Source organism: Camelus bactrianus, chromosome 13, assembly GCF_048773025.1.
Source record: "Camelus bactrianus isolate YW-2024 breed Bactrian camel chromosome 13, ASM4877302v1, whole genome shotgun sequence".
Classification (NCBI taxonomy): domain Eukaryota; kingdom Metazoa; phylum Chordata; class Mammalia; order Artiodactyla; family Camelidae; genus Camelus; species Camelus bactrianus.
Window position 1 is genome coordinate 56,318,519 of NC_133551.1, and position 22,541 is coordinate 56,341,059.

Sequence of the window (22,541 nt, forward strand, 5' to 3'; positions counted from 1 at the left end):
AGCCCACTTTTCTATTCTTGAGTTGGTTTCTCAGTTGTCCAACTGCATTTTCATGAGCAGCCGCTGCTGTCATAATCACCTTCTTCCTTTTTGTTTTTTAGCTGTTATCTTATTGTAGGTGGCACGTAGATGCTTCGTGAATGTTGGCATTTCATCATGTGCTCACCTCCCAGCCCTTTCCATTTCTCTTCCAGGTCCTGGCTTAATTTCTGATTTACCTTTGTCAGGTGCACTCAGTAGATATTATTTCCGCTTCCCTCAAAGTAAGGGGGAAACTCCAGCTCTTCCTTCTTCTGCCCCAGTAATGATTCTCCTGGCTGTAGGTCTCTTCAGCCGTTGTTCCTCTGCCTTTCTTTCAGTGGAGGATAACCTTTTAAGAAGGTATTGTTATGCCTCTCCAGACATACCTCCTCACTCACTGAGCTGAGTGATCCTGAGACTTCTTTTCCTGCCACCCAGACCCCTTCCCCCATCTGTGACCCGGTGACTATGACTTGCTTTGGCTCAGCCCCAGAATCCACTCTTTTTCAGACCACATCCTTTTTCCTGCCTTACTCATTTCCTGTCTCAGATCCTCTGGGTCCCCTGGATCTTTCAGTGAGAGAGAGAATACACTAAAAGGAACAAGTAGATAGATGATTTTATAAAGTTGAACTGTTCCTGCCTCTGGTCTTGCATGCTCTTACATAGGCTGCCCCTCCCCTAGGTTTTCTTGTTTCAGGGAAAAAAAAAAAAGATTACTAGCTCAGAACTAAGAACCTTTCCCTGTGAGTTTGTGAATGTGTTTTTCATCTCTTGTTTTTTCCTGCTGTGAATGTATGAAGAGGGTAATTTGTCAACCTTAGATTCTTCTAAGTCTCTGTCCTCCTCTGGGCTTTGGGCCTCATGCTAGGCATTTGGTAACCATTTGCCAAGTTCACCCCCTTCCTATCCAAGTCCTTCACTGTCAGCTAGCATGGATCAGTAAGCCCACATAAAATTTAAATAGAAAAAAGTCAGGAATAGGATGGCAGCTCCAGTACTGGTAGTGCTGCTCCGTGTTAGTATGACGTTTGCCAGGGGTTTTTTTCCTCCTTTGGGTCAGTCCAAGTTTCCATTAAAGTTCTCCCAGCTGTGCGATGCCATTTACTCTCCAGACCGATTTGGTTCTGTCCTGAAAAAGATTCTCTTCTGGAAAGACAGATCTACCAGAGATTAGAGTGGGGAAACGAGACTAAGGAGCCTTCATAAAAGCATGATTTCTCTTTTATCCCCTTTCTTTTGTGCCATTTTGCAACTGGAAGATGAAGATGATTTTCTGTGGTCAGGAGGAATCTCACAAAAGTGGTTGTAGAGATGCTTTTGTGTTTTCCACCCCCGTGGAAAAGCAGGGTGAGGACTGGCTGCCTTATGCAATCTCCTCTCATGAGGCCATTGTACCAGTAACAGAGATGACTCTCTGCAGTGACTTAGCACCTTGTCTGATGGAAATCAAAGCCAGACTACCCCTCAAGGTAGAGGTATGAATGTATACCGATTTATGTTTTCAGTGTTTTTAAGATATGATTTATACTACAATGTGAGTCACTGGTTAAAAAGACTCTGAGGATGTGTTCTGTTAAAAATTCTTAAAAGTGTGCCTGTTTAAGATTACTTATTCACAATTCAAATAGATGCAGGGTTCATTTTAAGCACTGACTTATTTAAAATTTTCAGTTTTAATTAAGCTACATCAGAACACTGATTTGACACTTGTAAAGAAACTCAAGCAAACCATCTTTAGTTCAACTTTATGACCTTTTGGGAATTGTTAGGAAAGTAATCAACCATTTGTTTATCCAAGACAACTGTCTTGGCGTTTTTCCCCATCAGTAACAAAAGTAGAATGTAATTGATATGGTCAAGAAATGGGCTGTTTTATAGTTAATCAAGAGTTATACAATTAAGAATGATCCATTTTTGAAGATTAAAAAGTATTGTAAGAAACACAGCATATAATTTAATAATAAATTATTGCTATGTGATTCATTATAAGACCATCTAGGCCAGCATAGTAAACTTAATGGTTTGGGTTTTTTTTCCTTCCCCTTCCAAATTGTTTATAGTTAGTGAAAAGGGTTGTGCTTTGCTATGCTTTCAATTTCCAAATGACTTTTTTAGTTTAGATAAGTGTAAAAGAGAACATTCTTTCTACATCTGCCAAAGAAATGATTGCTTTTAAATAGGGATTGCCAGTGTTCTAAGATGAATCCAGATGTTGAAGAGACTCCCAGTTTGCTATTATGATCTTCGTTAAAGCAAAAAACCTGTTTCTTGGATGCTTGTCTTCTTAGCAATGAAATTTGTCATAGCTTCTCTTAAGATGACTGTTAGATGCCATGTCGTAACCAACTCTTCTCCAGTAGATTAGGGGGAGCAGGCCTGATGCTGAATATTGAGACTGTTGGCAAGAAAATGAGAGTTCATGACTGCTGGAGTTATTTTTAAAGCTCCGGTTGCATGGCTATTATGTCTCAAATACTGTATAATTATCCCGAGTTACTGATCTCTTTAGCATATTTGAAACCATCCATATGTGGCCTAAATCTACACAGCTATATTAAGACATTTTAAAATAATCAAAGCAAATGACACTTTAAAACAAAACTAATGTGAATCAAATACTAGTTTTCAAAAAATCGATGAAGTCCACACTTCTAGGCCTCCAGTAATCAGTATTAATCTCTTCTGTCAGCTGATTGATAGCAAAGTAGAGTGATTGAAAATTTAAACAATGGTTACCAAAGGAAGGGGGCAATGTTTTCTAAGAGCAGAAATTACCAGGAAGGTTAATTTGCAAGATAAATGTTATCTACCCCATTATATAGGCAAGGTAACTGAGGCTTACTTTTCTCTAGCTCACTTTTGCACTCGTTCACTCTCCCTTTTCCCTCTTTCCTCTCTCCTTTCTCCTTTTCCTGTTTCTCACTCTTGCTCTCACCCCTATAAGAAGATTAGTGCTCCTGCAGTTGGTAAATAAATAAGGCATCGTAGGCAAAATGATGGCCTTTCCTTGTTATCAACCTGAAAATAATTAGGGGATTTTCTAAACATTTCTGGTTCTTTTTTTAAACTATTATTAAATCCATCTTGCATGATTTTATCTTCAGCCTTTTAAATTAATTTCTTTTCACAAGCTAAACCACATCCTGGCGTTCTAAGGTCCATACATTTAGTATTCTCTAGGAAAGGTGGTTCTTTATTTGTTCCAAAGTTCTCTCTTTTCTGGTTTCTGGGGTTCTTTTGTGGGATACCACGGGACTCTCTGTGAAGGAACTGCATAGGAAGGGAATCTGGTGGTTGGTTGTCTTGTCTTTAGGATTAACGACTGTTGAAGGTGAATTGACACGTGTGGTCGGCCCTGAAGGGCAGGTGCATTTCCCTGGTTTTGTAGTCATTGTCAAAGTGGAAATAAGATTTCTTACTGAAGGCTGACATCAAGAGTGCAAGGACAGGACACTCTGAGAGACATGAGTGATACCTGAGTCTGGGCCAGTGACAGAGCAGCTCTGCTCTGGGGCTGCAAGAGGCCGGGCTCAGTGTGAGTGAGACTAGGGCCGTTTCCTAATTTCTTGGGTCTCAGTGATGCGAGCCCTCCAACAGCCATGTCAGGCCTCTTCCACTGAGTTGTAACTGCATTATCTTACTTAATCCTCACCACAGCCATATGAGATGGGATAAGTACCCCATTTTACAGATGAGGAAACTGAGGCCTAGAGTAACTTGCCTGGGATTACAAACTAGGATTTAAGCTTAGGGTCTCCCTGATCCCGAAGTCTTAACTGCTATTTAACACAGCTTCTAAATGTAGTCAGCGCCAGGCATTTCACATATATAAACTCTGTCACTGTAACACAGTAAGATAGGCAGTATGATCGTCATTTTTGTAGATGGAGAAACTAAGGCTCAGAGCAGGTACCAAGTGCTTGAACCCAGGTCTGACCCAGAGCGGTGCTGTTTCCACTCTGTCAGTCTTCCTCTGGTCTTCTGTGATCTTGAGGTCTCTAGGGGAGAGCCTTTCCCATTGCTTCCAGACCTTTTGCTGTCATGGTGTCTGCTGAAGAACTATGATGTGAGGCTATCTGGGAGTCCTCAACTTGGCACTGGATACCTCAGGACTGGCTCCAGTGAGTCGAGCTCTTTTTGAAAACTCCCTGGATCCCTGCAGTCAGTTCGCGTATTAAACATTGACCTGTCCTGTTGGAAGTCACCCAGCGGTTGTGCAGGTGCTGCTGCTGATTATGACCTGGTCCTCGGCCCCCACCGGGGAGCAGTGCCCACAGCTGTTTGGAAATACCCCCTCGCTCCCGGCATCTGTGGCCCCAGGGGAAGGGTGGCTGTTCACTCCATTGATTTCTTCCTCCAGAGCCGGGGGTGGCCGCTTGGAAAAGATTCAGCTGTTTACAATTCAGCTTATGTACACTTTAGCTGGGGACTGTGGGTGAGTCAGGAGGGCCGCTCTCTCTGCCTGTGTCCTAAGAGACAGCATGAAAGTCAGCTGTATGGTAATGGCCTCCTGGGAGGAGGAGGAGCCCTCCCTAACAGACCCAGATGCTTAAGATCCAGGAAGCCTGTCTGCTCTCCAATCCTCTTAACCCAGACTCAACAGGGTCACTCTGCAGTGACACTGAGGCACGTCTGGGGCCACCTGGCTCAGCCTCCCTTTCATTGTGCTGGCCAGCCCCCCTGCAGACACCGGGTGTGGGCCCAGGGCCTGGCCCTTCTGTGATTCACAAAGCACCCGGAAGGGATCCTCCTGTCACAGCTCTTTCTTCCCTTCTCGGGAGCTGCCCTTGAGGACAGAGGTGCTCTGAGGGGCAGGGTGGTGATGGCACCTGTGTGAGAGCCACAGCCTGCAGTGTGTCCTCAAAGCAAGGGCTTCTTATATGTCTGACAGCACAGTCCTTAGCAGAATTGCAAAAATTGCAAACATTTGGCATTGGCGCCTCCTGCCTTCTGGTTCTCTGGAGACCCAGGTGGGAAGGGACCTACAATTTTCCCACCTCTAAGAGCTCCTTTTATATGTGTTTTAGGAGGTACTGTCTTCCAAATTAGGTGCCTTCCACTCTTGCCTTGATTCTAAAATGTACAGTTTTAACTATGCGCCGCTTCCCCCCACTGGAAAATTAAGCTGTTAGACCCTTCTAACTCCAGTGCTCTGTGATCTGGGGCCCCTGATCCAAAATATTCACTCTTCATCCTCCACCCCTCCCACCAAGCTCTCTGTCCCTAAATTGAGAGAAAAGCTGTTTGCTTCTCTGAGTCGTGATTCGCAGCAAGGTGTGAATGACTACAGGTGTATATTTGCATTTTAAAGAAGGTTATTAACCAAATGAATCTCTTTAGTTGACAGCTCTGTCAGGGTCCCAGGATAGAGCCTTCGTTCCTCCTTCCCTCTCCCCCCGCTCCACTCTCTCTCAGCAAATTGGTGCTTAATGAGATATTTTACCTCAAAGTGGCACTGATTTATTTAGGGGCCCAAATATAACTAATGAGATTGTAAAGGGCTGCTGCAGACTTTCCAGAGGGCTCCACCCTCAGCCTGTTGTGCTGTTAGTGCCTGCTGCTCGCACCAGGTGGACTCTGGTCTGCATCAGCTGCTCTCGGCCTCCAGGACATGACTTCCCTGGGCATCACTTTGCAGGTGCTCCACTCAGTCTCTCTAGAGCAGGCAGTTGTTCAGGAATCCTGCTGTCCCCTCCTGGCCACAGTGGCGCACAGTGAGCAGGACTTCAGAGCCAGCGGCCTGGAGAGAATGCTCTGTGTTGTATAAGCGACCTTGTGTTGCCATTTGTCGAGCAGAATCTGCTGCAAGCAAATGATCCATGTTATCACCTGCTCTGCTTCCTGAAATCCTTCATTAACTTTGTTAGCTCTGTCTTCCTCCTGCTACCGGAAGCAAAGGTAGTTAGAAGTCTTGTAAATTAAAATACTCCTTTCTCCTTGTGTCTAGAGAAAGGGGAAATAGCCACTAGCCAAGCTGAGGGGTGGAAAGAGAGGCTCTGCCCTCTGTTTCCTCTGAAGTCAGGTCTTCAAGGCTACTTATTTTAGGGACAGATCGAATGACCAGGTCATCTGGAATACTGGCAATAAATGTTAGTACTGAACCATATTTCAGCATAACTGGTGATTTTGATCTTATCTGTGCTTGTAAAGAACATCAGAGCTGGGTCTGACATGGCCCAGATCGTGCAAACTGGGGCCAGCCTGACCTGTGTCCTCAGTGGGCAAGAGAGCTCAGCCTCTCAACACCTACCTACCCGCCCTGGGGGTGGACGCTATTATAGGTGCCTCCAGCCTCTGCCTCTAGAGGTCATCGTGCCTTTCCAAATGCCTGAAGCCCACGTGAATGTTTCAAAGGGGCCAGGGAATCCAGAGCTCCAGCCTTTGGGGATGAGTTAATGCTGTGTCTCCCTTCTGCCAAAGAAGTCTCCACTCTAAAGAGAAGAAATGCGGGGAGGGTATAACTTAAGTGGTGGAGCACATGCTTAGCACACACAAGGTCCTAGGTTCAATCCCCAGTCCCTCCATTAAAAAATAAATAAATAAATAAACCTAATTACTCCCCCCCCAAAAAAAACTTAAAAAAAATAAAGAAATGGGCTAAGGAGCTCTAAACTCTTTTTTTTATAGTGAGATACCTGAAATGCCCCTCCTGTAGGCAGGCACCAGCCAAGCTACTCTCAGTCATCGCCTCAAAGTGATTTACAAATGTCAGCTGGTGGCAGGTCGCTGTTGGAAGACCAGGGATACCTGTGCTCTTCGGCCAGCAGTGAAGACTGAGGCCGCAGGTCCTACACTCTCCAGTTTAGCAGCCCTTAAACAACTGTCACAAACTGGACACTGAGTTTGCCCCGAAGATACAAGAATGACCCAGACACCCTAGCCTGAAGGCATCTGCTTTGCCCAGCAGAGGAAACCAGCCCTGCAGCAGATAATTTCACATATGGAGCCACCGAGGGTCCTTCTTATTTTATCTAGTCCCTAGAAGGGCTATTTCTGCCAGAGCCTACAAGACCAGGGATTGAGAGGCAATCTAGAGGCGGAGGCATATACTATGTAATGATTCCCCGGGAACACATGGCTTTGTTCATTCTGATCAGAATACTTGGCCCTTTGTGGTCAGCTTCAATTAAAGGCTAGATTCTACCTCCCCCCACCCCAACCACCACTGAAGCTTGGCTTTACTTCCCTCCTGCAGCCTCTCCTACTTAGGGTGTCCTGGCCTCCACTTTTCAGATCCAGGTACCCAACTGTATGAAGGCATTTGAGACCTGTGGGAATCCCTGGCAGCACTTACAGCCTCGGGACTGGTCAAGGGAATTGAGTAAGGACGAATTCCAAAGATAGAGTATTTCTTTGTCTCTTTCATCTGGCCTCAGGGCCAGCAGGGCAGGTTTCCGCAAGTTTAAGCTGCTTTCCCCTAAGCAGGCCGCAAAGCAGTCTGGGAGAGCGGGAAGCAGATTAAATTAATCTCAGTGTGCTGAGCTTGGCAGGGGGTGAGATTGTGTTTGGTCATTCCAGAAATAGCCCAAACTCCTTTGTTACTAAAGCAGGTGGTGAGGTCTTGGCCTACAAGATAACTGCGAAGCAGAGTAGCTGCAAAATCTTTGCATAGTCATAAAGCACTCTCCCTTCCGACCCTTGGATCCTGTCTCTCCTGTAACTTAACCCAGAGTTATGGAGAGTGATGACTTCTAATGTTGTGGTGAAAGGATTTATTAGTTTGTTCTCTTGCTTATTAATAAGATCCTTTAAAAAACAAAACAAAACAAAACAAAAACCTTGGACTCCAAAAGTCTTTGCTTCCAAAAAAGTCTTTGCTTCCCAGAGTTAAGCACTGGCTTTGTAGCCTCTGAGCTGGTGAATGTCTGTTTGCTACTGTGTTGGGCATGAGGAAGGACTGACTTCAAGAGCTATCCCTGGTCTTGCAGTGTACATTAGCAGGCACAGATCTGAGAGACAGGAGGGAAGGGGCTGGGGGGCAAGGAGAAGAGGAGACAGGGTATCAGCAGCTGTTTGGTGATAAATATCAGTGAAAAGCGGGAGGCAGTTGTGATCCCAGAATTCAGAGGAGAATGGATTAATCCCATAGAAGTAGTATAAATGAAAACAAGGGAGTCACTCGTTTCCCTCCATTGGTGTGCTCAGCAAGCAATGCAGCTGTGTTCAAAAGAAAACAAAAATCTTACCAACTGGATCTCTTAATACACTTGACATACTATGTTAGTATTGACTGAGTGCCTGACTTTAAAAGATACTGGCAAAGTAGACCAAGGGTGATTGTGAACTTGCGACCTTTTATATAAGAAATAGTTGAAGGAGCAAAGGAATTGTGGCCTGGAGTGACAGCCTTCGTGCACCAGGAGCATTTCTTGAGCATTTCCTAGTGCGCTGACAGGGCCCTGCTTTTCACTTTCTCATTGCGACACTAGCAGGTAGGTCTTATTATTGTCCTTACTTTACAGCTGGAGAAACTTAGGCTCAGAGACAGGTGAGGACTTGCCCCTAATTCACTTGTGTGATAGAGACCAGTCTCTAAACCTGTGTTTTTTGCCCATTATACAAATATGAGCAGCTTTTTTCTGTGTGGTCTTGAGGAATAGAACCAGAATTCTACAGAAGGTAGAATTTTTGGTTCATTATAAGGAAGAACTTTTTAATTGAACTGCCCAGGGTGGGAACAAACAATTTCAGAGGTAGTGAGTTCTTTTGTCACTGGAGATATTCAAGTAAATGTCAGAAAATCACTGGGTGGGGCTGTTACAGAGAAGGGTCAAGCGTTGGGAGAGGGTTGAACCAGACTTTCTAATCCTGTGATTCTATAATCTGTAGTTGATTAGAGACCAGGGGATATTTTACTAGGCTCTAATTAGAAGGAAATAGTCATCATCTAAAGATAGAATTTTAACTTACATAGTAAGCTTTCTAGTTTAACATTTATTCATCATTTTAAATAATATATAGATTTGTTTCTTTGCATATTTAAGATATTTTAAAATAAAAGTACAGAGAATGTAGGGATATAAATATAGACTTAAATACCTAAAATTTAAAAGCAAAGAAACTTAATTTGATTGATTGTATAATTAACTCAGCCCTCCCAGTTATTCGTGGATTGTTAAGGAAAGATTTTTGTTTTCAGTTCCCAAACACCTATACAATTTAGAAAGACTGATTTCCAAAGGAGAAATTTTCCATCTCTATAGAAAAGTCAAAACTGTCAAAAAAATTTTTTTTCAAATGACTATAAACACTTAAAGGAATTTTTCTAACTTGCTGGTGTGACTGTGTCTCAAACAAAAATTAATTTTAAAAAATCTCATTAATCACATCTCTTAAGTGACATCTGCTCATCTCTGGAATTATTATAGTTGATTATAGAGGTCTGAGTACTGAAGGTGTATGTCATGGCCAACTCTTTCATCAGAAAAAGATTTATCCTGGTTTATTGCCCATTGGGACTACTGGTAATAAAATGAACCAGTTTATAAACCTTCCCTAAAATGAGTTTATTTTGATTTCTCCATGCTATGTAATTAGACATGGTGAATTCCTATTCTGTGGTGGGATTTTTAGATTTTTAACCTGAAATAAGAGCATCCTCATATAAATTTTGTGCAAAAATAACTAATATATGTACTGAAATTGTTTTTAAGGAGTGTAATACATACATGCACACTGGGTTATGCTTACTATTAATAGGCTCATTGCAATAAAGAAGTGGCTCGCTCTTTCTTTCTTTTTCTTTTTCGTTTTTAGGAAGTTCCAGGTTGAGGGCAACCTCAGTTCACACAGTTGATGGTGGTAGAGAATGGCCCTGGGAAGGGGTGAGGAGAGAGTTACAAAAGTGAAGATATAAGAGCTGCTTCTAAAACAGTGAAACAACTCATGAGAGGTGCTGTTTGAAGTAGAAAGGAGATACTTTGTGGTTTGGCTCTGTCCAGGCACCTCGTCACACTTTTTGGAGTTCTCCGGCAAGCCTTTCAGATGAAGGCTGGCAGGCCCTTGGAGAGGAGAACGTAGGCAAGGCTATCCATGGAAGGGCAGAGTCTGTGGTTGGCTGAGGACAAGACTGGATAGGGAGCTGAGAACTGGACCTGCAGAAGCAGCATAGAAAACCTCAGTTCTGCCTGTGGCTTCCTTGCTGGAGAAGTAGAATACACATGTATCTTAATGCAGTGATCCCAAATAACCAGTTTCTCCTGATAGACAGATCTACATTATAGTGTTTACTTGGGGTTCAGTACTTTGACATTTCATGGCACACTTAAAATCTAACCCTTCTCTCCCCAAACCTCTCTCCCTCAAACCCCATCACACCCAAGCCTAGTTCAGCTTTTCATCCTGTCTTAGATATCACCTTGAATACATTTTCTCCCTTGAGCTGAATGTTAACTTGTTTGTCCAGATCAGTATTGACCAAGGTCTTAGCTCCTTAAAGACAGAATTCCTGCCTGTTTAACCTAGTCAAACTCTTCTTGGCACAGTTGGGAAATTAAGAAACACTGAAACACTGCCAGCTGATGAGCTGCATTGTTGGAGACCTGACTGTAGTTAGTCACACTTGGTGGCGTGTTCCTTGAAACCGTCCTGCTTTTGAATGGGTCATTGAGGGAGGGGCCTGCTCGGTTTGCATTGACATTTGGCTCCAAGGGAAAAACCGGGAGATGTTGAGTCCCCGCTCTCCTTCCGCTGGCCTGGACTTGGTTCTGACCTCCCCTGCTTGTGTTTTCCTGCTTTTTCTTGTACAGAGACAGGGCAGGGCATTGTTCATGCACTGACCGACCTCAGCAGCCCCGGCATGACCTCAGGGAACGGAAACTCTGCCTCCAGCATCACCGGCACTGCCCCCCAGAATGGTGAGAATAAACCACCACAGGCCATTGTGAAACCCCAAATCCTGACGCATGTTATCGAAGGGTTTGTGATCCAGGAGGGGGCGGAGCCTTTCCCGGTACGGACTACTTCTTTTCCCCTCTTTTTTTTTTTTTATAAGTATACTTTGGATGTGTATTAGAGTATTTTTACATTTCCATGTAAAATTTCTGAAAATGTGAAAAATAATGCTCTTTCCTTGCTAATCTCCCCTCAAAGGAATGTCAGAGCTATTTTCTTTCTAGGACTGAGTGTCTTCCTAAGGTCCAGAAGGGGTCAGTGATTAAGAATAATCGGCAGGGCCCCTGGGTTAGAGGTTTCCGCACACAGACTCAGCTGTGGCCCTGCCTGATGAAGTGAGACCCCCTTGGTTAGAGGGGGGTTCACATTGGAGTGTTTGGTGCAGGATGATGGACTTTGGGAAATGAGACCTCATTCAGGTTTGAATGCCTAAACCCCCACATGGCAACACTTTGACCAGTTTGTGAGCAAAAGGAAGCTGTGTAGAAGAGAATTCTCAAGATCTATCTGAAAGAAAGATAAGAGAACAGAATTATAGCCTAAAGCTTCTTTCCTGGGGACAGTGAGGAAAGTAAGGAGCACTTCAGAAAAAGGCACTTCATCAGGTGTCTCAAATGAAAGCGTAAGACCAAGGGGAAATACAGAAGAATCAAGAAAATGGCTTCCTGGAACACAGCACCCAGAGCTGATGGTGTGCAGTGTGAATCTGTGAGACAGGTGGCCTGCTCTATCGGTGGGAGGAGCCCAGAGCCAGGTGCGCTCCAGCCCCTCTCGTGATAAAGTTAACTGGCTGGTAGAGCCACAGCATCTTCATGGGATGCCATCTGTCTTTTGTACATTCTTTGGATCCATGAGTGGTCTGAATAGTCAGCCGGAGCCTCAAAGCTTGATTAACTGAGCTGGGTGCCCTGCCCTTCTAAAATGCCAAAAGACAAAAATGCCAAGATAGGTTCTTGTCCACTTTCCCTCTGGGGGTCACTCAAGGCCTGTGGCAGAGACAGCCAGGAGCACCTCGGCTATAAGTAGCTCTAGCCCTGTCACGTCCCTTCCCTTGTTAGAGTAGGTCCTCCCTTTGGTCTCCTGGGGAAACACCAGAACCAGCTGATCTCGCAGGGTAGATGCAGATTGGATAGCAGCCCAGCATTGCCCTAGAGATCTGGCCACCAGGCTGCCTGAACAAAAGGCAACAAAGGGAGTGAACCAGCCCATGCAGGATCCTGGCACCACCGAGGGCCTTTGCTTTATGGTGGGGCCCAGCGTCCGCGTTTTCCTCTCCTCCTCCGTGGCTGCCTATCCATCTGGCTTGGAGAGGGCAGTGGAGAGAGAGAGAACAGTAAGACATCCAGAAATGGCGGCTGAGTCTCTCTCTCTCACATTCACTCACACACGGCCTCAGCTGTGTTCCTGCCCCGTGACGTGTGGGCACTGGGGCCTGGGCCTGGCCGTGGTTCTGGCGGTGTGGGAAACCTGGTCCCTGCCTTCATCTCTGCCCCCAAGATACCTGGAAGAGTAGATGCTCTCCTGACCTTCTAAGCCATCCATTGGTCCTGGATTAAAGCCATTTCCATCCCTGTATTTTGATGGCCGTTGGCATCTTGCCTCATGAGCTAAACAGCAAAACAGGCCTTGAGCGGGGTGTACTTAGGTGGTGGTACGGGGGCAGGCATCTGCGCCTGGGTGCTTTTTACATGTAATTTTGATGAGGCTTGATAGCAAGGAAGTGTGCTTACCTGACCCTCACGGCCTCCGTGTCACCTTGTCCTCTAGGTGGGACGCTCGTCCCTGCTGGTGGGGAATCTCAAGAAGAAGTATGCACAGGGGTTCTTGCCTGAGAAACTTCCGCAGCAGGACCATACCACCACCACTGACTCAGAGATGGAAGAGCCCTATCTGCAAGGTAGCGTCTCAGACCCTGGATGCTAGGGCTCTGACAGGGCTGGGCAGGACGCAGGCAAGGCTGGCAAGTCCTTTCCTGATGTCCACGGAGGGGCTCTGAGCCGGGAAGTGTGTGAACATGTCAGTCGACTGGACATTTCCCCAGGTGCCTGTTCAGCCCTGTCCCTAGAAAGTAGGCAGGAGCTCCTGCCCCCAGGGAACTGTCTCTCCCTGCCTCTCCTCCAGCCCCAGGATTCCAGGAGTCCCTATTCCCACGTGAATCACTGGCAAGCTGTAGGACTGTAGGGGCAGCCCAGGCAGCTCGTGCCCCCGACACCCACAGCCTCAGGAGCCTGTGCTCAGGACAGGGGCCAGCTCGCAGGCACAGTGGTGGCCAGGCAGGCGCTGCACTTGCCGCATGGGTTGTGGACTAAATGGGGGCAGGCAGGGTGTCTGCAGAGGCTGCCAAGCTCCTGGGTTCTGTTCTCCAGGCTGGCAGCTGACTGGACACCTCGGGGAAGGGCAGGGTGATTCCAAAGCAGTGTGATGGCAGCAGTGTTCCCTCTGAGCCTCCTGCACTCTCCCGGGGTTATAAAGGGGAGCACTGATTTTCCCAACTGTGTTTTGTCTCACAGCCCTTCAAAGAAAAACCTGTCAAGGGTCCAGGGCAATCTGTGGACACCTTTGGGTTCTTTCCAGGGCCAAAGCCATAGCCTTTCCAAACACAATGACGAAAGCAGTTTGGCCTTCTCCAAGCTGCTGCGGCTGCCGGGCAGGGCTGTGGGAGCGCAAGGAACAGGCAGGACAGAGTAGAGAGGCCCTGGGGTGGGAATTACTCCCTCTCCACGCTGATGACCAGTTTTCATGCTTTTCAGAATCCAAAGAGGAGGGTACTCCCCTCAAACTCAAGTGTGAGCTCTGTGGCCGGGTGGACTTTGCCTACAAGTTCAAGCGTTCCAAGCGCTTCTGTTCCATGGCCTGTGCAAAAAGGTGAGAGCTGCGGCCCCAGTCCCCTGCCCAGCCCTTCCCTCTGCTCAGGACTGCTCCCTGGGGTCCAGCTCCCTACTTCCTCGGCCCGCCTGGAAGCAACATCACGTCACTCATTCACCAGAGAACTCCCATGAGAAGGTCAGAGAGAGAGCGGCACAGAGTCCAAGGGAAAGAGGCAGTGTCCAGCCTGTCCGGCCCTCCTGGGGCCCACCAGCACCTGCCCTTGCAGCTCCCTCTCCTTAGGGTTTACCTCAGCCTCCGCTGGAAGCTTTGCCCAGAGCCACTGCACTGGTTACACATGTCCTCTTCGCCAGCTTTCACCCAGCTTAGAAGGCTGATGAGCACAGTAAAAACCAGCAGGCCGGCCGTGCACAGGTCCCCGTGCCCGGGGGCTGACCCGCGTTACATCATCTCATCTCACAGCAGGTGTTGCCATTGTGCCCTTCATACACATTAGGAAGCTGAGGCACAAAGGAGACATATTGTGCCTGAAGTCCTAGAGCTGGGGACTTAGACCAGTCTGACTCCAAGCCCCTTGGTCTTTGTACCAAGCTGGAAGAGGCCCCGAGCTCCCCGAGGGGAAGAACTCCCGGGGCCCCCGGGCAGAGGTGCTCTGCACACCAGCTAGAGTAAGGCTCTCCCCGGCCCTCCTCCCCTCAGGCTGTGCTGGAGGTCGTCCCGGCACCTTTGTGGCACTTTGCCAGGCCACTCTCCATCAGGACAGTGGACGCTGGTTTCCTGGCACAGGTAATGTTTGAAGTAGAACGTGGCAGCGCTGAGTTCTTACCATGACCCAAGGTGTGTCCCACTTTGCAAACATTAGCTCTGTAACTGCCAGACCAGTTACAGAAAGCGAGTGGTCTCATCCCCAGGTCCAGATGGGGAGACAGGTTCAGAGGTGGAGGGACCTGCCCAGATTCACACAGCTGGTAGTAAGTGGTGGACTTCAGGCTGGAGCAAGTAGACAGACTCAAATTTTGCCAAATACCTTTACTGCTCTTATTCTTTCTGGGGCCCATTCGCCCTGCGACTGCCCTGACTTCCCCGGTTCCCTGACTCTGGCAGGTACAACGTGGGATGCACCAAACGAGTGGGCCTTTTCCACTCAGACCGGAGCAAGCTGCAGAAGGCGGGAGCCACGACCCACAACCGCCGTCGGGCCAGCAAAACCAGTCTGCCGACACTCACCAAGGATACCAAGAAGCAGGTGAGGGCTGGCGGAGCCGGGATGCCCACTGCTTTTTCTTTGCTGCTGCTGCTGCTGCCGTCAGTGCTCCCTCCTGTACTCACTTCTCATAATCCATCAGGTCAAGCCTTCCCCTTGTCCCTTCATAGGTCCCTTTACCTAGACCCACGTGTGCTCATCTTTCCCTTCTCCGTGACCTTGCCCTGACTTTACCCCTTTCTTCTAGTTTCTTCTTTGACTTCTGGGGATGTGGAAGTGGGGCTTCCCTGCCTGGCCCTATGAGGAGACAGGCTGGCCCACTCAGCTCCTGTGTTACGCAGAGGGCTGGGGGAGAAGGCAGCCGACGCCATTTCCTTCCACCCCTTGTTGCCTCTGAACGTTAGAGCGCCGGCTCCTTGAAGGTCCCTACCAGGGGCGTGGGCATTGTTCACTAAGCATGTTTTGGCACTGGCTACGTGGCAGGAACTCTGTTAGGCACTAAAGCTATGAACTGTGCTAAAGGAACTCACAGCCTAGCGTGATGCTTCAGCTCTTAAGTGTATTTTGCTGCTTATTGTTACTGTTTTGGTCATAAACCTCTTTAAGAATCTGATGAAAGCTGTGGTCCAAAATGGACATACACAGGAAATTTTACATGCTCTCAGGTGGTTCATAGACCATCCCCCAAAACCCACAGGGCCTGGGTTTAAAACCCCACATCTAGAAGAAAGTACAGACATCAAATCAGATTATTGCAGTGCAGTGTGGTACATGCTCCAGTACTGGGACTAACTCTGCTTAGGATCAGAGAGGAGCATTGCAAAGGATGCTTTTTGATCTAGAATTCAAAGATACATAGTAGCAGACCACATAGAAAAGGGCGAATATACCCGCCTTTGCCCATCACTCTGCTAGAGATGGTTATTCCCCCATCCTAAAGAAAACTGTTTGTCTCTGCTCCCAGCCTACAGGCACTGTACCCCTTTCAGTTACTGCTGCATTGCAGCTAACACACAGCCAGGAAGACTCCAGCCGTTGCTCAGATAACTCAAGCTATGAGGAACCCTTGTCACCCATCTCAGCCAGCTCATCCACCTCCCGCCGGCGACAAGGCCAGCGGGACCTGGAGCTCCCTGACATGCACATGCGGGACCTAGTGGGCATGGGACACCACTTCCTGCCAAGTGAGCCCACCAAATGGAACGTGGAGGATGTCTACGAATTCATCCGCTCTCTGCCAGGTAAGGCCCTGGGAGGTTCCACACCTGCCTGGAACAGCAGGGAATGAGAGGGTGTGAGAGACCTCACTGCCCACCACCAGGAGAGACTGGGCAGTTCAGTGAGTGACTCAGGTTCAGGAAGAGGGGTGCAGAGATGAGTATCACGAGGTTCCTGCCTGTAGGAGCTTACATTCCAGCTCAGAACACAGACTGAAAGTAGTATTTTGTGGCTGTAGTCCGACACAGGTACGCACGGGCACGGGGTCTCTGGAAGGTGATGACATGCCCAACTCTGTGTCTCTCGGGGCTGGTTGGTAGGAGTGTCAAGTGGCAGTGTAGGAAATCTGTCAAGGAGAACATCAAAATGAAGGAAATTTACGCTGGATGACAGTGGACAGGCAGGCCTGTGCCGGATGGAGAGACCATATCATGGAGCAGCCTAAGCAGAGGCATGAAGACACGCAAGCCTGTGAGGGAGCTGGGAGCCGCCCGTAACCCTGGGTGTGCAGTGCAGGTGGTCTCATGGGCTAGGGTCTAGAAGTGAGCCCTGAAAGACAAGCCTCACATCTGCACGACTGCTTTTGGTGAGACCCCAGAGCTTCTCCACTGTTCTTCCTGCCAGTCTCATCCCGCCACTGACCGGGTCAGATACTGGTGGCAACTATATGCCTGTTTACTCAGAGACTGGAGTGGGGTTAAGAGCGGAATTCTGAGTCAAACAGAACTGGGCCGAAATCCTGGCTCTGCCACTTAAGCCAGGTTAGTTATCGCTGTATCCCCCAAATTTGTTATCACACAGGCACCCAGGGTCAGGAATTCTGGAGTGGTCCAGCTGCACCGTTCTGCCACTGGGACTCTTCTGAGGTTGTGATGAAGGTGTCCACCAAGGCTGAGGCCATCTGAAGGCTTGACTGGGGCTGTTGGGTCCTCTGCCAGGGTGCCTTGCTCACATGATTCTCAAGAGGGCATGGCTGTTGGCAAGAAGCCTCAGTCACTCTCCACGTGGGTCTTTTCAGAACATTCATGCTTGAGTGTTCTTGTGACATGGCAGCCAGCGGTCCCCACAAGTGGTGATCCAAGACAGCAAGGGGCAACCACCCACCATGCCCTGCACGATCCAGCTCAGAGGTCACATACTGTCACCCCAATAATATCTACAGATAACACAGGTCAACCCCATTCATCGTGAGGGACTCAGGAAGGCATGAAAGGGAAGCAAGGATTATTGGGAGCTATTTGGAGGCTGATCAGTTCATCCCACTGATTGATGTTCCTCCCTCAGGCAAATTACCCTCACCCCCCCACCCAAGTCCCCACGAGTCTCATCCCATTGCAGAAGTGGTTTGAAGTCCAGGATGTCATCCACTAACTTGGGTCCAGGCACAGATGAGGCTCTTGGGTCCAGCTCCTCAAGTACGACTCCTCTGAATCTGAAGACCTGAGAACGAGGAACAGGTTATCCATTCCCTCCATAAGCCCAGGATATGGTGGGACAGGCACAGGGGAACCACAGTAGACACGCCCAGTCAAGAAGGGCAAACACGGGGGACTGTGGGAGTCACTGATCCCTACCAGGGCACGTGTTGGCCTTGCCTTGGTTGGGACTCAAAGCCTGGAGTGATTCTCTTTCACTCTTGGCTCCACCCTGAGTCATACTTCCTTTGCTCTTAAAGGTAGCCCGGGTTTTCAGTGCTGCTTTTGTTCTGTATGACCTCTGACCCTTTCAGTCCAAGTGAGCAGTGTTTCTGCAAATACTGTTCTCTTAAAATCTTTGTGGGCTTTTTGTTGGGGTTCACCCCATTAGACAAGAACCATATCCAAAAATGTCTTCAGGACAAGCCTTTCTCTACATTAGGCTTCTTCTGAAGCTGAGGGTCAGTACCCTGAATAGTCTTAGGAGCCGGGCTGTTGAATGGAGAAGCTCTGTGAGGCACACCCATAAAGCCCCTAGGGAGCCTTGTGATCCAGCAGCTCTCTGGGGCAGCACCTTAGAGCTTTCTGAGGACTTAACACAAGGTTTAAGTCACACCCTCAGTTTCATTTTTACACTGTATTTTCTCGACTGTGTCCTCGATCTGGTCTTTGCCTAGAAACCGTTTCTCAATTTTAGCATCATCTGCATCTGGAGAGGCTGAGGATTTTCAAAACCACAAATCCAGGCTGCTTTGTGTTCCAGTTTTCTTCAGCCTCGTCCGTCCTCACATTTTCCCACAGCCACAGTGGGAAGCCGGGCAGCACCTGGCTTTCTGCCTGGGGTCTCCTTGGCTGGAGCACTGGGTTCAGGAGGTGTCTCACTCTTAGCAGATTAACGCCAGCAATAGTGTTGCTCAATTTTCTATTTCATAACAGGGATCCCATTTCTTCCAGTTTCCAGTAACACTTTCCTCACTTTAAGCCTCTCCAGCAGTTTCCTCAAAGGCCGTCAGATGTCTCCTCAGTCTCTCTGGGCACCTCAGACGTTCACTGACACTCTCCTCAGAGTCCTCCAGCCCCTACCCCATGCCACACCCACATTGTTCAGGTTTGGGTGTGACAGCACCCCTCTCCCAGGTACCAGAATCTGCATCAGTCATCTGCTGCTGTGAAACAGATCACCCCAAAGCTTAGTGGCTTAAAGCAATAATGACTTCTTATCTCAGGGGTTTTGTGGGGCATTTCTGGCTCAGAGTCTCTTACAGGGTCTGTGTCGCAGTGGCAGCCAGAGCTGCAGTTATCTGAGGGCTGGGACTGGAGGAGCCCCTTCCAAGGGGCTGCACTCACATGGCCCCAGGGGCTGGCTGTGGGCAAGAGGGCTGCTTGAGTGTCCTCACGGAATGGTGGCTGGCTCACTCCAAAACAAATTATCTGAAAGACCGGGGTGAAGCTGCTGTGCCCTTGATGATGTAGCCTAGGAAATCCTGCACTATCACTTCCGCAACACCTGCGATCTCCCGGGTCAGCCCGGTTCATTTAACGGGTGGGAACAGGCACACGCCTGAACGAGGAGGCGTGGGTCACAGGACCACCGTGGAGTCTGGCTGCCTGGGGTCAGTCAGTCGGCCTCTCTCAGACTGTAAAGTTAGAACAGCAACAGCTTCCTCAGGGTGTGGTCACGAGGCTCAAGTGAGATGACGCCCCTGAAGGGCGGTGGCTGCCGAGTGTGACTAACTGATCCTGTCTCTGGTGGCATCCCCTCAGGCTGCCAGGAGATAGCAGAGGAGTTCCGAGCCCAGGAGATCGATGGGCAGGCACTGCTGCTGCTCAAGGAGGACCACCTGATGAGCGCCATGAACATCAAGCTGGGGCCCGCCCTCAAGATCTACGCACGCATCAGCATGCTCAAGGACTCCTAGGGCCGGCGCCTTCGCCCGGGCTCCTCCCCCCGGCTGAGTAGAGCCAGCGGACACTCCTGGGGGCCCAGCAACGGGCGGTCGGTCGAGGGAAGGGCCCTCCCTGTGGGGCATGGCTGGGGAGGAGGTCTCGGCACCTCGTCGATGGCTCTCAGGGGCCTTTCTTTCTGTGGGAGGGGCAGAGAGGTAGGTGGCGCAGAAGATGGGGCTTTATGCTTGTAAATATTGATAGCACTGGCTTCCTCCAAAGTCCCAATACTCTAGCCCCTCTCTCTTCCCCTCTCTCTGTCCCCCATTTTCCAGGGGGTATATGGTCAGGGCTCCCCAACCTGAGTTGGGTCACTTCCAGGGGCAGCCATCAGGCCTGGCTAGAGGCCTCGGCAGCCCTTGCCCGCCTTCCTCCACTTCTCTCTCCGGGCCTGGCTGACTCTTCCGTTGCCAGCTTCTCCCACTTTGGCCTGTTTCTGAAGCAGCCAGAAGGGTTCTCCCCCTTTACCCTCTGCAGGTGGAGAGAGAGAAGCTGGGCCCAGTGTGGCCACGCCTGCTGGCACAGACGCCTTAACGCTGTGTGTGTGACTGTATGACTGTGTGGGAGCCTGGACTGGCAGACAGGCCGCGAGCCCCCCTCTGGCTTCTCCAGGTGTTTTGTAGCAAACAGCCACTTAGTGCTTTGTCCTGGACTCCACTCCGCCTCAGGATGGGGAATACACAAGAAGGGCGGCCTCAGTGCAGAGAGGCAAGGTCAGAAAGCAGTGACGACTAGGAGATTTTCCTTTCCAGATTGTCGAGGTGTCTCCGAAGCCCTTTCCCCACACTGTGACGTCCCCCTGACTGCCCTGCTGTGGCACAGATGGCATTAAGAAAGCTGCTGGTGGGCCAGGAGCCCAGGGGTGGGCAGAGCGAATGTCTAAGGGTAGAAGAGCTGGAGGGGCCACTGAGGCGAAGAAGGCAGCCTTGGGCCTTGGCTCCCTCGCTTCTTTGCCTCTGGAACTTGCTGGCAGCCACGTGAGCTGCCCATGGAGGAGGCAGGGCAGGAAGGGCGAGGGCCTGCCTCTGACTTGCCCTGTCCTCTGCAGGCCCCCGGGGAGAGTGGGACCCTCCCCGGGGGGAGGGTGGGCGGCCTTCTCCACCTGTTTTATTCCCCACTCACACCCCCAGGCAGGGTTGGAAATGAAGGACTTTTTTAACCATTTGTTTTTGTTTTTTAAAAATAAATCTGTAAAATCTGTTCCTTCTGTGCCTTTCTCCCCTGGGGATGCCTTTCTCTGATCCTGAATGGCTACTTTTCACCTGTAAGGGGTGGGGTTGTCCCTGGGTTGGGAGAGGGACGACCACCTTAACTGGACAGCATAACCTCCATGCTTTGCCGAAGTCGGCTCACGTGAGGTTGCCCTTCGCCCCAGTTCACACAAGAAAAGCAGATGCTGCTTCACACAGGTGTCCCTTGGAGTGGGAGGGTCCAGGCCCCTTCAACTCTGAGCCCCACTACCCACCATCCCCACCGAGAGACATGACACTGTGGGACCAATAATGTCTAGGTCACCTGAGCAGAGCTCAGACCCTTCCATCCCCCATCAGACACCTTTGGTGGTTGCAGCTCTGTGTCCAGCACTGCCTTTGGGATGGCTTCAGTTCACTCAACACCTGAGCATTTTTTGGATGTTGGAATAGCAGACTGAGTCTGTCCTCAAGGAGGTGACGCCTAAGCCTCAAATAGAGGAAAAGGCGCCTTCCAGACACAGACCACTTGCACAGTCAGTCTCTTAACGGCGGGGCACAGGGAAACTAGCTGGGGGACTTTTAAGAGCCAATGCCCATACCTTGGTAACTCCTGTCTGGAAAGCCTGGAGGAAGCTCCTACCTGGAGAAAGAGGGGAAACGGGTTAGTTGACCCAGAAGATGGAGCTGGGTCTGAAAAGCCCAGTATTCCAGGAGGTAGGGGATGGCTGGCAGGACGGGCCATCACGGGACCCTGGGCCAAGGGGGAGCGGGAGGGTAGAAAGAACCTCAGGGAGGGTACCTCGTGAGGAGGGCACCCCGGGGGCCCCTGTGCCACTCTCCCAGGTGGCCGGTGGGCTGTTCCCTGTGCGGCTCAGCAAGTCTCCTCGCTGGACCTGATTTGGCCTTTCTGGATGGCAAAGCCAGGCCCGACCTGAGTTTGTTCTTATGTATGTGGTGCAGAAGGGAACCAAAAGTCCTGAAGGAGGATCTGATGGATCTGAGGGACTGGCTTACACAGGTAAGTGTTGGTGCTATTTCTTGAGTCTGGGTGAAACCCAGTTTGAAGTGTGCTTCCTTCAACATTTTGCTCCTGGTGTTTACACCTTACACAGGATTTTGCAAAACATTTTTGATCATGATCAACAGTTCAAAAAAAAAGGTTCCTGCCCTTGTATACGTACTTAAATATATATAACTGAAACAAAAATTTCCCAAAACACTACCTACCCTGATGTACAATACACTCTGACCTTACAATTCCCTTTCTATTAATACTTTAAAAATCTCAGTCATGATCCATGAAATTGATTTCCTGGCCCTCTGATAGATCATAACCTACACTAAAAAACCCTGCCCCATGTAAACTTCCCAGAACTTTTCCATATTACTATCTCGTGTGGCTTTTACCCAGTCCGGGTGACAGGAGTACACACCCCGTTTTACTCAGGAGGTCAAGGGCTCCTCGAGGTGAATAGTCCAAGGTTGCAATCTGGTGACTGGTGCCTCTGAGATCTGACAGAAGCTCTGTGCAGAATAATGTTCTCTTTGGGTGGCAAACACCATAGCCTGGCCCAAGGACCTCTCCCAGGACCACCACACGAAGAGGGGCACAAGGGCCCCTGGGGAGGAAAAGGAATTAGTACAAAATGTCTCAGCCTTCGGCCAACCAAAGCAAGCCTTCCTCAGATCCACCCTCTTCCAGGTGATTGGCCCCAGCAGGGTTCCCAGCCCCCACCCCCTTCGGGGGCCAGCTTCTCCCAGCAGACACCACCCCCCAGGCAAGGCCCTCTCAGGGCAGTTCATCCATGTCTGCTCCTGTGGGTG

The 22,541-nt window shown here is 49.3% G+C and overlaps 1 protein-coding gene across 3 annotated transcripts in view; it reads left to right on the plus strand.

The window, feature by feature from the left end:
* Positions 1–20,724, plus strand: part of PHC2 (polyhomeotic homolog 2) — a 97,907-nt gene extending 77,183 nt beyond the window's left edge. For all 3 annotated transcript variants that reach the window (XM_074376904.1, XM_074376906.1, XM_074376907.1), the window contains 6 exons: positions 10,773–10,975; positions 12,685–12,814; positions 13,668–13,782; positions 14,848–14,989; positions 15,912–16,188; positions 19,345–20,724. In XM_074376904.1, the coding sequence (XP_074233005.1) occupies positions 10,773–10,975; positions 12,685–12,814; positions 13,668–13,782; positions 14,848–14,989; positions 15,912–16,188; positions 19,345–19,499 (1,022 nt within the window). In that variant the 3' untranslated portion in view covers positions 19,500–20,724. The remainder of the gene's footprint in view (positions 1–10,772; positions 10,976–12,684; positions 12,815–13,667; positions 13,783–14,847; positions 14,990–15,911; positions 16,189–19,344) is intronic.
* Positions 20,725–22,541: the final 1,817 nt, after the last annotated feature.